Source organism: Octodon degus, unplaced genomic scaffold, assembly GCF_000260255.1.
Source record: "Octodon degus isolate 3935 unplaced genomic scaffold, OctDeg1.0 scaffold00038, whole genome shotgun sequence".
Taxonomy (NCBI): domain Eukaryota; kingdom Metazoa; phylum Chordata; class Mammalia; order Rodentia; family Octodontidae; genus Octodon; species Octodon degus.
The window spans coordinates 973,670-990,836 of NW_004524614.1; the positions used below are offsets into that span (position 1 = coordinate 973,670).

General features: G+C 42.9%; 1 protein-coding gene across 1 annotated transcript in view; it reads right to left on the reverse strand.

Moving 5' to 3' along the window:
• Nucleotides 1–17,167, reverse strand: part of Mipep (mitochondrial intermediate peptidase) — a 172,895-nt gene that overhangs the window by 30,006 nt on the left and 125,722 nt on the right. Inside the window, exons 17-18 of the mRNA XM_004631111.2 lie at nt 4,034–4,155; nt 1,368–1,441 (exon numbers count right to left, since the gene is read on the reverse strand). Coding sequence (XP_004631168.1) covers nt 1,368–1,441; nt 4,034–4,155 — 196 coding nt within the window. The remainder of the gene's footprint in view (nt 1–1,367; nt 1,442–4,033; nt 4,156–17,167) is intronic.

Sequence of the window (17,167 nt, forward strand, 5' to 3'; positions counted from 1 at the left end):
TCAATATCACTGGTCATTTGAGAGATGTAAATTAGCTGGGAAAGTAGCTCAGTAGAATAAGCACCTGCTTGGCAAGCACAAGGTCCTGAGTTCAATCCCTGGTACTGCAAAACCAAACAAAAACAAATTATTGACTTGAGAGATGCAAATTAAAACAACACTGAAATTACATCTCACTCCAGAAGAATGGCTACCACCAAGCAATCAACCATTACCAAATGTAAGTGGGATATGGGGCGAAAAGGAACCCTTCTCCGTAACTGGTGGGAGTATAAATGGCTATAACTACTATAGAAATCAGAAGATTCCTCAAAAAACTAAAAGTAGACATTCCATTTAACCCAGCTATGCCTCCTTTAGGTACCTCCCCAAAAGAGCAAAAAAAAGCCTCATACCACAGTGACACTTGCACACCCATGTTTATGACAGCACAATGTACAATAGCTGAATCTTGGAAATAGCCCCTATGCCCGTCAACAGACGAATGGACAAAGAACATGCATACGCAATGGAGTACTAGTCTGCCACAGAGAAAGATAAATTTGTCAATTCTAACTAAATATATTAACCTTGACTATAATCTTAAGTGAAACAAGTCAGACATGAGTTTAAGTGTCACATTATTTCTCTTGTGCAAGAAACCCAAAAGGTACATAAGGAGCAAAATGGAGGACTGGGAATAGGAAGGACACATTCAAATGGAACGGGAGCAAGGAGGGAGGAGGGGAAGGGAGAAGGGATTTAAACCTGAGAATGGAAGGAAAAAAACAGAAACAAAGCTTCTGTAACTGGGGAGTAGAAGGGCTGAAGGGAAGGGAGGAAAAGAAGAATTAAGACATATTATGTACCCGCACAAATTCTTTATGATGAATACGATCATTATATGTGGCGAAATGTGCTAATAAAAATAAAAAGTAAGTCACAGGAAAATGAGCACTATGATACTGCAGAAAAGATTTAATTAGGTTCTGATTTTAACAGGTAAAAAGAACCTACTCTGAAGGAATAAGAAATAAATGAGTTCTTTAGGCTGAAAAATATACATGTGACTTACTAAAATCTAGAGGTAGATTTTTCCAAGAATTTATGACAAACTGAATAATTTCCTAGTAGAGTGGGTAACATTTTGAAAGCTACAGGCTGAAATACGATCTGCTGTAACTACAAATTAATTTGTTATTTGGGACCCTACTCTATTGACACTTAGAACAAAACACATAGCTAAGAGTCTCTGTGAAGACATTAATGAAACATGGAGAAGATATAAAACAGCTCTCATCACAGATGGTGCAAAAATATAATTCAGGTTGACATCACAGCAGATAAGCCCACAGATCACGGTGAAGCAGCACTGGATTCTGTTTTACCTTGGATTAGGAGCGTGGGCTCCCTGCCCCCGCCATGGGCCAGCATCTCCCTGCGATAGCGCTCTCCTGCAGCCCTGGGGAGAAGGACACGGTTACACTGCTGCACAGCCCACAGCTCAGCCACCCCATCCACCGGCCGTCAGTTTCCCAAAGGGAGCCACCCTCATGCACAGTCAGAACAGCTGCCATCAGGGGACACATTAGCCCTTGATTGTTATTTCTTTGCTTTTAAAAATCAAATTTGCAGTGGTTCTAAAATAAATACAACCAAGTGTGATAGGTTCACTGTAAGTGGGTAACTATAATTTTAGCTTTGTTGTTAGCAAGCTGTCTCTTTTTATAGAAAGGATTAACCAGTTAATGTATAATAATTAATTGATGAAATCCTATTCTGTGTAGCTGAGATGGCAAATAACAGAGAATACCACTCTAAAGTAACAGTGAAGACTTAACAGCACTTGGAAACAAGCTCTTTAATGGTATCTTCTATATTTTATGGAATGTGCATTTCTTTTAACATAAATGATTACATCTGCTACATCAGTTTGGATGCTGCTTTCACTCTACTAGCTCTGGAGTATCTTTCTATAGACACTTTTGTGAGCAGTCTCTTCTGGGATGTTTTGATAGTGTTATAGGATCAAAAGTGACACCAAACACCAACCATGGTCACACCCCAAAGCAAGCACCAAGGCAGAGCAGGAAACAGGCACAGAGCAAGAGGTGGGGGTGGGCCTCTCCGCGTCCCTGCCCTGCCCTCCTGCTCCCGGCCTGCCCCACTCAGTGGCACCACCTGCTCCCTGACAGAAGTGTGGAACCTCCTAGCTCAGTGAGCACTCTTCCCAGTTACTCTGTATGTCCACAGAAGCACGGCAACTTCACGTCTAGGCAAGAAGACACATGCAACCAAGATATAGATTTGGAAATACATGTTTTAAATAGTGCATGCTCTCCTGATATAGTTCCTCCAAATAAGATGGTAGTTTGCCCATTTTATAGAAATCCTGAGTAGAGAGCTGCACTCCCAGAAACTGCTTTACTATAGCATAGACTGGTTGTAGATCCTTTGAAAATAATAAAATCTGAAAAACAAGGAACTGTCTGCAGCCTGCAAAGGGCAGAAGACAAAATAACATGTGGGTACCAAGCTGTAAAATATTGAAAATTTTATGACATTAGATTCAAGTTCAAAAGATTTTGGAACTGAATGTAATTATTAACTGCTGAAAAAAATCCAATTCTGTGTTAAGCTAAATAAAAAGCTAGGAGGCGCAGAGAGGTGGTGCTGTGACACAGAGCTAAGAGCAGGACAGACAGATCGCGTGAGGGGAGCTTCTCAGTTCACTCTTACAAACAGGACCAGTTCTGCCAAGCTGCTATGAATGCAGGTGCAAACCTGGGACACTAAAAATCTATTTTAACCACGTTAAAGCACTGAAGGTAACGGTCCTCTCCCTCAACTGCCTGAGAGGCATGTAGACACGTCTCTATTTACATGGTGAGATGATAAAACGCTTTAAACAACTATGACATCAGATCGTAATTGCTGGTTTGCTTTCAAAGGTGCTGCCTTCTAAGGAATCTTCAGAACAAAACCTGACTTACTCTTGGTTCCTATTTTCAGAGGAGGTCCTGTGAGGATGATCCAAAGGAGGTCAAATCAGAAAGTCTCTTGTACCCTCTGTCTGGCCTCAAGTCCTGCACACCTCTCCACCCAAGCGTAACCTACCCAGCTTTGCTGAGTGACCAGAGAAGCAAGGCCTGCCTCCTCTGGGTCCCTGCAACCCCAGCTCTCCCCAAGCCCTTTGGTGTTTCGGCTCTGAGGAGTAGGGCATGATGATTGGGATGTATGTGTCCCAATCTTCTTATTCAATCACTTTAGGCTTATACCCACTGGTTACTCCAAAAACTCGCTCCAGGGAATGGATCAAGGAGTATGCATAACAGTTTTCTTTTTATTTCAACTGGAAAGTAGAGGACTCAGCTGTTTGCAGACTACCAGACTACCCTGACAGAGGTACAGCAAGGTGGCCCAGGGTACACCCGAGCCAGAGGCAGACAGTAAGGACAAGAGAATGTGTGCAGATGACATCAGAGGCCACCAGGAAGGCAGGTGCATCAGGGACCTCGGCCACTGTTTCCCTTGAGGCCCCTCCCCATTGAGGGCAAGCGTTCCCAAGGCAGGCAAGAAGGAAATTTCCAGAGACAACCCAGATGTATACATCAACAAGTCTGCAACAGGGCATCTCCCAAGTGAGGAAGCGTTGTAAGCCCTGCAATGGGCAGGAAAGGAACGGCAGTGTCCTCCACGTAAGCGAGCCTTCAGCGGCCTAGGCCAGGGCAGAGAGCTGGTCCATGTGGCCGGAAGCATGGAGAGCAGGAGTGTGGGAGGAAAGCAACCGGAAACCACTTGGGAGGAGAGCAACATGCCACGGTGTGGGAAAGCAGCGGAGACCATTTACAGACGTGAAGGCACCTCCCAGCATCGTCCCCCTACAGATCACAGAGCTGTGGAGGAGGCAGGAGTTCAGAACCTTGATCAGCTGTGGTGCCTCCTCTTCCTGTCACCCTGGCTGGGTTCTGCACACTGACTCTGGATGTAGCAGGGTGTGGGTCACTGTGACTGAAGGAGGGGATATTTTACAAACTCCTTCTCCCCTTCTTACCTGTTAAAAGGATCCTGCAGAAAACACTCCTTCCAAACCATAGACGCTACGGCCCTGGACATCAGGTAGGAGTAGTATTTGGCACCATAGCCCACCAGGTGGCTGAATCGCAGCTGCCAGGCCTGCCAAAAAGAAAGAGCATGGGAAACAACCGGACCTTGGTTATGAGGCCGAGAATACGACATCTGAGAACACAGCAGAGCACAAGAGGAAAGCTGCCAAAGTTCTCACTTAAATTTCACTCTAGGTGTCCAGGTCACTGATGACAGTAATATTCTCACATTCTGTACACTGAGACAGGCTGAGTGGTGTGTCCCTAACACTCCTACGAGGAAGCCCTACACCGGTACCTCATAATGGGGCTGCATTTGGAAGTGGGACCTTTAAAGAGATGACTAAGTTAAAATGAGGCTGGTGTCCTAAGAAAAAAGGACATCTGGACACACAGAGAGATACCGGGGGCATATGCACACAGGATGGGCCACGTGAGGACACAGACAAAAGCAGACCATCTGTAAGCCAGACACAGGCCTCAGGAGCAACCCACCTCCCAGCACCTGGCTCTAGCACTGTGAGAGCACATGTCTTTTGTTTAAGCCAACAAGCCTGGAGCATTTTGTTGTAACAGTGCTAGAAGATCAACAGGTACACAAACAACATTTTGTACCAGAGAAACAACCTGTGCATGGTTATTCTGAAATGAGTTTCATTAGTTATTATGACTTTCTAATATCATAGGACTATTTAGAAGAAGATGCCACAAGCTTATTTTTAACATTTGGTTGGTTCACTAAGTTTTACTCTGCAAAGACTATTTGCTGCAAGAACTCCTTTTTTTATGGTCTGGTTTTGCTAAAGCTTAATACCTTCCGTGTTTTACCTTGTTAATACTTTACAACAAAGTCAGCAGGCACAGGAAAGAATAGGATGCAACTGGAAGGTCACAGCGTAAGGCAGAATTGGGGAGTACTTTTTTTTTTTTTTTTTTTACAAGAACAAAGGCCAGGAATGGAAGGTCACCACTGGCCATGGCAGCCTTCCAGTGAGCAAGTCTGGCTTTCTGCCTTCTCTACACTGGTTCAGCTCATTTTTAAATCCAAATAGTTAATTACTTTGTCTAAGGTCATCCCTTTGGGGCTCCTGTCTGCAGCAGAAGCACAGAGGAGCCCAGGAGGCAGCAGGATGGGGAGGCCAGCGGAGCTCGATCTGCCTGGTCTTCAGCCAGCTGGAAACACATGACCAAGGACATCAGCAGGGAGTTTCGAGAACATCCGTCCTGAGCACAGGCTGTTGTGATAAGAAAAACCACTGGGACTTCCCAGGACAACACTGTCCCAGTGGAAGCTTCTTTTCCTACAAATATGGTTGTTTCTCTGAAGCTGGAAGCTGCAAACACCCACACTTGGTAGGTCAGCAGAAGGCAGGTCACACAGGTGCACGTGCGTGAGCCCCTGGGGCTGAGTTCTCTGTCACCTGGTACCAGAAGCTCTATTATAAGTTGTTCTGGCTGATACACTGTGTCCACTTGGGGAATCTAGAATCTTAACTAGGTAACTCAGCACTTCTGCATCCTGGGGTGAAAAAGGTGTCCTCACCGCTCTAGGGCTCTAGGACAGGATGTGTTCATTGTGTCAACCTGAGAAGTTTAGAAGTTCAACTAGGTGATTCAGCGGGGTCTGGGGTCCGTCCTTTGTGTACAGCCTCAGCCTGTGGAAGAGGAGGGCTCGGGGACAGGGTGGGTGTGGCCGGATAGCCATGTACCAGACAGGGGAGGAAAAGAGGCTTGCGTCCCCCACCCCCGCTCGTGCTCTTGCTGCGTTTGCGCCCTTCTGCCCCCTTGAACTGTTGCCCCTGGGCCATGCCACCCTGCCTCGGAACCAGCTGCCTGTGGACTGAGGCCTCCACAGACTGTGAGCTAAATAATCCTTTCCTGCCTTAATCTTGGCTATCAGGTATTTCATCCCAACAATGACAGGAAAGAAACCAAGACATAAGTGCTGTCCTCAGAGACATAATTTTATAATTTTTACTTTTCTGAAATAAATCTGACAGTGCAGCACCCATTTTCTCTAAATATATGCTTTATCTGGCATTAATTTTTTTTTTTGAAAAAGGAAAGTTTCTTCAACAATAATCATTTTCTAACTGATCTGATAACTTTCTAGGAAAAAAATATAAGAAAGATACAGTCCTTAGTGTAACTCTATAAACTAGACTGGCAAGTCCTGGATAGTGTATCAAGAAGCTGGATGCAGACTGAGGGAGCAGGCTTTTCCCAGCTGGGACACAAATGGTATCTAAAACAAAGCAAAACCATCTATGGTCAAATTCTCACACAGAAAACTCTTAGACTATATTTTTAGTTTATTGCGTACATACAGTTCTGCATACTGTCTTATTTTAAAAGAAAATCTTAGTGCTCTTATTTTATGCTGGAATCTCAATCTACTCAACACTGCTTCGAACACGTGGCCCACTGGTGATTTTCTCACATAGAGCAGCTCGAACATGCTGGCATCTTTGGTACCAGAATGTGGTTGCTATTTGAACGTGACACCTTACCGAGCCGCTGGCCATTGCTATGATAATACAGCATCTCTCAAAGTGGAAACCCTGGGATTAATAGCAGGGGTCTGGCCTTTGAAACCCTTTCTTTTGGGTAATCTTCCAGAACTTGTTTGGCAGCCTTCGATTGCAGGGCAGAGTCTGATTCTGTTGAGATTTGCCCTGCATATAGCTTTGTTTTGCCTCAGAAGCAGGCCTACCTCAGCAGTAGCTCGGTTTCAGCTAAGGAACGTCTAGGTCCTCAGTTCATTGACCCACCACCGAAATCTCACATCATCATCATCATCATCATCATCATCATCATCATCATCATCATCATCATCCTCGAGACCTTTCAGAGCTGAGAAAGGAGACATCAGGATCTGAGCAGTGTGCTGTCACCTCGGCTGCTGCTTCTGCCTCCTGCTCAACCAGCTGTGTAGGGCCAGCCCCATCTGCACACACGTGAGCTTGCTGTGTCCCACTCTTTAATTACAGGTTTCAGTTTGGTCCTACATGCTTCCCATACCTCAAGACATGATCCAGAAATTAAACCTACCTTACACCTTTCATCAGTGGTTTGTAAGTTTGTACCGACCAAGACCTAAACACAATTGCTGAGTTCCTGCTAACTGAACCCACTATTAAGTCCTGGTTTCCATTTCACTCATTCATCTGGAAAAATGAGGACAGCATTTCACACTGGGTTCTAGAATTAGGCCCCATTCTTCCTTTTAAGTCAGAGGTTTCTTCTTCCAAGAAGTATCTGTCAGTTGGATGAAGTTTTCAACCTTCCTTTGATATTTCATGTATGAGTCTAGTTTCAAAAATAAACAATGCAAATGCCTTTGCAATTTCCCTCCCACAGTGTGTAGACCTATAGACCTCCACACTATCTCAAGGCACAGCTTTTCTTTCTTTTATAAGGACCAATGCGTAAATCCTGGGCTTCTGCACTGAGCTACACCTCTAATCCTTTTTTGAGACTGGCTCTTGCTAAGTTGCCACGTTGCCATGGCTGGCCAAAAATTTGTGATTCCTCTGCCTCACTCTGCCAGTGTGCTGGGAACCCAGGCCAGAGCCACCACATGGGTTACACATGGCTATTCAAGCTTGGGGTAGGTAAGCCCACATGAAAGCTGAAGCAAGGGCAGGTGGAGAGGAGCATGGGAGCCCGGTGGGTTCCGTTTCCTGCGTTGAACTCAGCAACCATGAGGCCCTTGGGCGTTATTTGCCTATTACCTTCTCTAGCTCCATCACCCCCTCAGAATGGGACGGTAGCAATGTTGCTGTTTACTTACTACCTTCTCTTTCCAAGTGGAGTAAGCACTTGGGAGCCACACACTAATTCTGAAAGCTGGAACTGGCCAGCTTTCTCAGTTAGACTATTATACAGCACACTGTTCCTGAGCCTCCATGAGATGTGTATAAATACATTTACCTACCATGTACTTCAGTACAACCTCATCACAGGAACATTACAACCCCACGAGAACAGAAATGACACCCGCTGCTTCCTTGGCATGTTTCCTTCTGAACTGAAATTATCTGAAAGTCATGGGCCACTTATGTCCTGGAGACTAGTCACCTAATACTACTTAGTCACCAGGTTTAGACACAGTGCAGTATCTGCTGGAGTGCAGCAGGAATTCAACAGCGCTCTACTTAGGCAGACGAGGGACAGGCACTATGGGACTTTACCATAGTATCGCTCCATATTATGACAGACTATAGACATCTTCAGATTATGAGACTGACACGCTGCCGGCTGCGCTAAGAGGGCATGTTAGACTATAGACATCTGACCCAGATGAGGAGCCCAGGAGTTACATTAGTATCACAGAAAGAGGGCTAAAAATATATTAGATCTCAGACTATAAGCGATTTAAAAAAAATTGGCTGTATTATTTGACAGGTGTAGCCTTTTGAGACTAACATTGGCATGAGACTTTCAAGAAGAGCATATGAGATGTGCTTCCTTGAATGTGAACTTGGTCTCCTTCTGGCCTCAACGACTATGCCAGGGCCTGGCTGGCAGCACACAGAGCACGCAAAGCCCACTGCCCATGTGTGTACCTCTGCAATCAGGACCAGAACAGGAGACAGGAAGCAACACAGACGGACCAGGCTGGCTCCTTGGTTTTCGTGTGCTGCATTCCATGGGGAGTCTTTCTTATGACACTGAATCACTGGCATCTGTTTTTTTTTTTTTTTTTTTTTAATGACTTCAATGGAGAGCAGAAGGAGACAGTGACTTATTCACCCTGTCACATTCTTACCTTTTTCTCCTAATGTGTGCATCTTTATTTTTAGGAATTCATATTCTAGCATTTCTAATTAATACAAAGTACCTACTCACATTTTACCAAATCTGTGAAACAACAGTGTCAAATGAACAGGAATTCTTACTTTGGGACATAAAATGGTATTAGGTGAAACATACATAATTACGGTGGACACACCCATATGTGGTATCCCTGATCTGTCCTCTTCTGGTGAAATTTCCTTCCTCAAGTAGACAGAATCTGTTCCCTACTTCCAACCAAAAGAATATGGCGTTGGCACTGCACGTCACTCCGCGATCATACCTTTTACTTGTGAGCAGACTCACTTGGGGCAGACATTCTCTTTGGCCACTGGAGGAATGAGTAGCTGTTGGCAGACGCCTTTTCCAAGGCCAAGGAGGACTGAAGGCCTGGATGGAGTCATCAGGACCTGGGAGAGGGAGGCCTGCAGGACTCAGGGCTCCCCTACAACCCCTGGGCCATCTGTAGGAAGAGCCAGGGAGAAGCTTTCCCTGAATCCTACGACCACGAGGAAATGGGTTCTGTCAGCAACCTGGTAGAAGCAGTCAAGCCCCCAGATGAGAACACAGCCTGCCAGCCAGTGAGACCCAAAAGCAGAGGCGGCAGCTAAGAGTGCAGGCTTTGGCCCTATAGACACTGCAGATGTGTATGCTTTGACACCACGTTTGTAGTAATTGGTTACACAGCAACAGAAGACTAGTTTCATTATCTCTTGGTAAGAGCCGTGATCAGAAACAGTACATGAGAAATAAACCCTTGAAAATATGGGAACAATATGTATTTTTATTAAAGGTATGCCCTATCTTCAGGAAAACTTTCAGAGGATAATACCTTATTAAATGCTTTTAGGATTTTATAAATAATTCATCATCTTACATATTTTAGGTAGATTCAAAAATAGCCCAAGGCTACTGACAGAGATTGCTAAGCATTCCTTCCTTCCTCCTAAAGCCTAACTGCATTCTTTTCTGGACAGATCTGAGCAGTCTTAGCTCCTCTGCAGAGAGCACAGGGCCCAGATTACCCCAGGCCCAGGCTGGCTACGTGACTGAATTCTCACGAAGAGACTGTGGGCAGAGGTCACGTGCACAACCAGGCCCCTCTGACCAGAAGCTGCTCGCCCTGGGCAACCTTTACACTTTCTTGTTTGCTGAGAAAAGTAAAATCACCACCTTAAACCCCAAAGTAAAAGCCTCCTGTTGAGGGGTCATGAGCCTGCCTGTTCATCAGCCTTCTCAATCACCTCTGGCTTGTGAGGCAGGAGGAAATCAACTGTATAACTATCTTGATCTCAAATCTCCTCAAATTACTGACCCCCAAGACAAACTGCCACATTCCTATTTTATCAGACACCTGTAACTTTTACCTTCATTTCTGCTGTATATGCTAAAACACTCCAAAGGGCTGGGGATGTAAAACAGTGGTAAAGCACTTGCTTACTACATACAAGCCTCTGGGTTCCATCCACAGTACCGCAGAAACAAAGCCAAGCCAAGCCAAGCAAAAGTAAACAGATATCACATGAACTACAGAAACTCCTTATGTAGTTAATAATAACAAATGTTGATGTTACCCTCCAATATGAAAAAATACGCTTGTATCAGACACACAACTTTCTCTAGATCTAAATCATTTTTAAAGGTGCCACTGTATGAGAATTCTATAATATTCTCATGACAACCAAAAATAATATCTAGGCTAACAGCACAATTATAGTCTATTTTAAGGAAACAAAGCCCACACTATGAGAAAAATTTCTTCCTAAAAACTTGACCTTTTATTCTCTTTAGTAACATGGTAGGCATACTGTTAATGATGCACAAAATATTCACTAAAAGTAAGTCTTTTGGAGCACCCACTCTTTGTGGTACACTGTAAGTTCTATTTATAAATGAATAAAAAATTGCAAAACAAAAATCCTGAAAATAAAGGCTGTACTTGTCAGAAACTAATTTATTAACACAACAAGGATATAACTGATTTGGCAGAAATATAATGTTTAGTTAAAAAATATGAATATTTCAATTAAAAATCATTGTAGTAAAAGATACTGTATTCCTCAGTATTCTCAAAATACCTCCCTTCGCTCTGAGCATTCTAATCCCATTGTTCTTGCCACTTTGGGAAACTGTCTGGAAAGGCTCTCTGAAAGTGTCTTGCATGTGATAAATGTATGGTGAATGTTGCTGAGTGCCATCCTGCGGAAGGGCAGCTGGGAGAAATGCTACTTGTGGCCTCTTCCACCACACTCACCCACCTGAGCCGCCCACTTCTGTCTCCTCCCCAAAGTTAAAATGACCACAAATCAATTTAGACATCAAGGCAGACAAGCAGTGCAACACTAACCGAAGAGGATTTCAAGAACTGCTTCAGAAAGTGATAAGAATGAGGTAAGGGAGAATACTGCAAAGGGCACTGTGAAGGGCATTAAAGGCAATGTGTCTTTTGCTATACCACATTTTTTAAAAACTATTTATATACTTGGTACAGGGTCTCACTATGCAGCTCAGACTAGTAGTGATTCTCCTGTCTCACCCTACCCAGTGCTGGGATTATAGGCATGTGCCACCACACCCAGTTTCAGGCAGGCATGATGCACCAGGGGTTTGGGGACCTGCCCAGCATGCAAAACTGGGAATCGAACTTGTGTCCTTGTGCTTGCCAGGCAGGTGCTCAGATCTCTGAGCTATCTCCCAAGCCCAGCTGCATCACATTCTTTAAAAATTTAAATATTCAAAATGAAACTGATAAACCCCTAGCCAACCTAATCAAAAAAAAAAAAAAAAGAAAGAAAGAAAAAGAAAGAAAGAACCTCAAATTCATGCAATAAAGAATGAAAAGGGTAAAATCATTATAGACCCTAGAGAGACTCAGAAGAGCATCAATAACCAAACACTATTTTTACCCTCATGGGATGGAAAACACAGAAGAAATAGGACAGTTTCCTAGATATACATAAAATGCCAAAGCTGAGTCAAGAAGATATACAAACTCTGAATAACCCAATAACAAGAAACAAAATTGAAAATAATAATTAAAAAAACCTACCGACAACAACAACAACAAAAGCCCAGGTCCCAATGGATTCACAGAAGAATTCTATAAGAAATTTAAAGATTTAATACCAACTTTTCTCAAACTCTTCAATGAAATTGAAAGGGAAGCAGTTCTCCCAAACTCATTCCTGGAGGCAAGTATTACTCTGATTCTAAAGCCAGAGAAAGATCCAACTAAAAAAGAGAACTACAGACCAATCTCTCTAATAAATATAGATGCAAAAAATCTTCAATAAAATACTAGCAAACAGAATGCAGCAAATTATCAAGATCTTACATCATGACCAAGTGAGACTCAACCTAGGAATGCAGGGATGATTCAACATATGCAAATCCATAAATGTAATATACCACATAAACAGAACCAAGAAGAAAAACTACATGATCATATCAATAGGTGCAGAAAAAGCTTCTGACAAAGTCCAACACTCATTCATGATAAAAATCTTATACAGAATTGCAATAGATACTCTATATCTCAACCTGATAAAAGCCATCTACTAGAAACCAAAAGCCAAAAATCATACTAAATGGGCAAAATCCAAAGGCCTCTACCTTAGAATCAGAAACCAGAGAAGAACGTCCACGGTCTCCACTCCTATTCAGTATAGTTCTGGAAACATTACCCAGATTAATGAGACAAGAGAGAGAAATAAAAGGAATAAGGATTGGAAAAGAAGAAGTGAAATTATCATTATTTGCATATGACATGACTCTCTACTTAGAGGACCTCAATACTCCAAGGGTCTTGCAGATTTAATCACCAAATTCAGCAACATAGCAGGATACAAAGTCAACACCCAAATATCAATAGCATGTTTGTACACAAACAATGAACACACTAAGAGAGAAATTAGGGAAACTAAGCCTTTCACAATAGCATCCAAAAAAAATGAAATACTTAGGAATCAATCTCACAAAGAACATAAAAGATTAATAGTGAAACTTACAACAAAAAAAAAAGAAAAGAAAATTACAGTACTCTGAGAAAAGAGATTGAAGAGGATTTTTTTTTTAGTTTTTTAAAAATTTTATTTATTTATTTATTTTTTTTTTATGTGACAGCCAATCTATTTATTTATTTTTTTTGTGTGTATGTGGCCAGCTCAGCCCACCAGGGGTATATATTTTTTCTTCTTCAATTTTACATGAATATATCTGGTAATATGAATAACTGTTTGGAAGACAACACTGTATTATAATACTGTGAAATTCATATTACTTTGCTAAGTGAAATTCTATATCACTTTTAATTTTTTGTTTTAATTCTAATTTGAACTCTAATTTAAAAAATTAAACATTCAACATATTTTTGATGACACCTCATATGTTTGTTAGATGAAACACGGAAAGGCAGTATCTGACTAATGGAGATAATGAAAAGCAACCAACAAGCAGAGAACTGGAACAAAAAAGTGCTTGACTTGTTGAAACTGTACTTCCGATTTGATTTGAAACTGTCTCATTGCTATCTGTTTATCAATAAAATTTTGAAAAAAAAGAAAAGTATAAACACGAGGTATAAAAGTGTAGATATATTGATATGCAGAGCTATAAAAGGCTCATATCAACAACTTCTGATATTGGCATTTCCACAGATAACCCAATATGATTATGGACTACTGGACTATATTGGATTTTTTTGCTGAATTCATGCACCTGCAATATTTGAATGGCAATGGAACACCCATCTCTGACAAAACTAAAGAAAAAAGTGGGATATAACTGAAGGTCAATTTTGTAGTGAGAAAATACAAAATAGGATAGATATACAGCTACTTTTTCTTAGTTTTATGAGAAGGAAGATTTATACTAATAGTGTTTAGACAAGATATTATGTCTGCATCTGTACTATCAATAACTACTATGAAGGCAACAATATGCAATGTATTAATTACTGTAACTGTCCAACCAACATGTTTTGAAACTGTCTCATTGCTACTTCATTCTTAATAAAATTAATTATGATGAATTAAAAAAAATGCTTGACTTGTTCCTTCCTAATCAACACTTGTTAACATGACTGTTTCTACTGTCTGCAGCATGCCAAGAAAGACAAATTTTTCCTTCACTCTGAGGAAACCATGCTTAAGTAACACAAAAAAACGAGGAAATGAAGATTTCCAGTCAAGAAGATAGTGCCCAAGAAAGATAGTGCCCAATTAGCAAGAACAGCTCCTAAGTGTCCAAGCCACTACCAGGCAGCTCCTAGCATTAAGGAAACCACAGAGACATGGTCTGGGTGTGAAGAGTATAGAGTGAAGTTCTGCCTTCACGCAACATGTACCTTCCTGCAAAGGAGGTGGGTATCTGTGTAGGATTGGACCAAAACTATGAAGGGAAAACTAGAAAAGTATGTGACTGCCCTTTGCAAACAGTAGGATTTTCTGCCCATACATAATGAGGAGTACAGAAGCTGTGATTCCAAAGACAGCAACTTCTCTATGGGAAGAAGGCCGAAGGCAGGTGCATTGCCCAGTGTGCACAGCTATACGACAGCAGGTGTGTAAGAAGGAAGAGACCAGGGCTGTGGGCAGAGCTGTTAACCTGCAGGGAGCTGATTCAGAGCTTGAGAACCACAGCATCCACCTGCCTGGGGCCTGAAGGAAACAGAGGACTTTTCCCATAAGACCAATTTAGAAGACAGAACAGACAAGGACAAATGGAACAATCTAATGTCAAAGAAAGCCGACTGGCTCCTTGTTACATAAAGTGAAACTTTGTAATTTCTTCCTTTAGTCCCTTACAATTCCAACATCACCTCCTGCCCCTCTCCCCTCACCCACTTTGCATCGACCACCCTGGTCAACTTGCTGGCCTGAAAACAACAGCCAGGAAGCAAGCTCCTGGGCTTGTACGTTCTTATCTTTGTTCTTCTCTTAGCCTCACACAGGCTTCAATCAGAAGCACCTTCCTCTGGTCAGTGTCTGCCCAAATCATATTTTATCAGTAAAATCTTCCCTCATATGTTAAAAAAAAAAAAAAGACATTGCTTATTGCTTACACCCCCCGATCCTGGGCACAATTGAGAGATTTGGTTTTACTGCTGTCCTCTGCAGAGAGAGCAACCTCCATGTTCAAGCCAGTCAAGACCCACTTGTCTCTGGACTGTGCCTATCCTGGTCCCCACCTCAGTGATCTGCTGGAGTGAGTGTTCCTACTGTGCCCCTAAAAGGCCACTCTCTGGAGTTGTACACACTCTGCACAGGACAGAGACCTGGCCTCACAGCCATCTCCTCCACTAGAGACCCCTGCACCATTCCCCACTGAGCCCTCCCACCAGCACGTGGAGGCACTATAGTGGAAGGATTATAGGAGGGGGAAGAGGCATACTAATTTTATTCTTTCAAAGTATCATCCCAGTACAAAGGAGTATTTCGTGTGTCCTTAAAGTCATCACAGAATAAAATAGAGAGGGACTGCACTTCTCTTGGACTCCTAAGCCCTCTGCAGTGACATTAGCACTGGCAGCCCTGTGCTGTTAGATACACACAGTCCTTTCCTCTCACTGAGTGGCACAATATATACTGGATAAGCAAAGCCTCAAAGTCTTAGTCAGATGCAGGGATGTATGGTTGGAATCCCAGGAGGTTAAAGTAGGAAGATCTCGAGTTCAAGCCCAGATAGGGCAACTTTGTAAGACTCTGTCTATAAAAATGGGGCTCGGGAGATAGCTCAGTGGTCTAAGTGACTGCCTGGTAAGCACAAGGACCCTGGGTTCCATCTCTGGTACTGCATGCTGTGCCAACGTGCCAGCCACTGAAACTGGATGTGATGGCACACACCTGTAATCCTAGTGGGGAAGAGGCTGAAACAGGAGGATCACTGCGATTCTGAGCTGCATAGTGAGACCCTGCACCAAACAGAAAATAAATACATAAAATAAAAATGGCTGGAGAAATGGCTTCATGAAAAGGCCCTGGGTTCAATCCTCAGTACCAGGAAAAAAAACCACGCATCTTTCCAAAATTCACCAAACACCCATAATATGCTGGGCACTAGATAACAAGGACCCTGCACACTCACGGCCACATGGTCCACTAGAGGACACACTAGGTAAAGGATCACCACATGTCTCTCATCGATGGAACAAAATACCCAACAGCCAGAATTAAGGAAGAAAAGGTTCACTTAGCTCACAGTTTGTGGAGGTTTCAGTCCATACTCAGCTGGCTCCAAGGCAGAGTGGCATGTGGCAGAGGGCAGCTGTTCATGGCAGCAGAAAACAGCAAGAGCAAAAAGGGAGGAGCGGCGGCAGCAGCAGCAGCAGCAGCAGCAGAGAGCAAGCCTCTCTCCCTTCCTTATACCACATCCAGGTTGTCTGCCCCAGTGTGAGTGTAGCACTTGTACCCATAATCCCAGCAGCACTCGCACTCATAATTCTAGCATTGGATCATGAATTAATCACAAGTTCTTTAAGTCCACCCCATGACTGCATGACATAGGCTTTGGGGAGACAACCAGACACACACCATAACACCATCGACCACAGTCTGGCCTCATGGCCGTCACCAAATCTGCACCCTCCCTAAATCCTCACCAGTCAAAACTACGTTGTCAGACCACTGGGTATGTTAAATAAGAGAAGTAAGAGAACAGCTCGCACTGTGCTGGCCACTGGCAACAGCTCCATTTGTCAGCACCAACCTGGTCCTAAGATGCTACACAACTTGTATCTCATGACCAGCACCCTTTCTTCAACAAATGCACAAAAGCTGATAAAAGGAATAAACAAAATGAGATACAAATTACTGCAATTTTACAATTTACACTTGTAGAGGCCGGGGAGATGGCTCAGTAGAATAAGCGCTTCCCTGGCAAGTGCAAGGGCCTGAGTTCAACCCCTGGTTCTGCCAAAATAAAAAACCCAAACAAACAAACAAACCCAACAATTTACACTTGTAGGTCCAAATTCTTTCTATAATTAGTTTTAATATTCACTGAAATTATAAAGATATCAACAAATAATGAACAATTAACTTACTATCTATATAACACACACACACACACACACACACACACACACACACACACAATCTGAGTTTCCAAAGTGACAAATGAAAATAATGCCATTAGAACCTTTCCTGAGCCTCTGCTGTGACTGGGAATGGAAGGAGGTGGGACTCGGGCAAGGCTGCTCTGCAGTCACGGGGTTTCAAACTGGTGAAGCTGGTGCTGTCTTGGATCTGGACTTTCATGTCTACACACACACACACACACACACACAC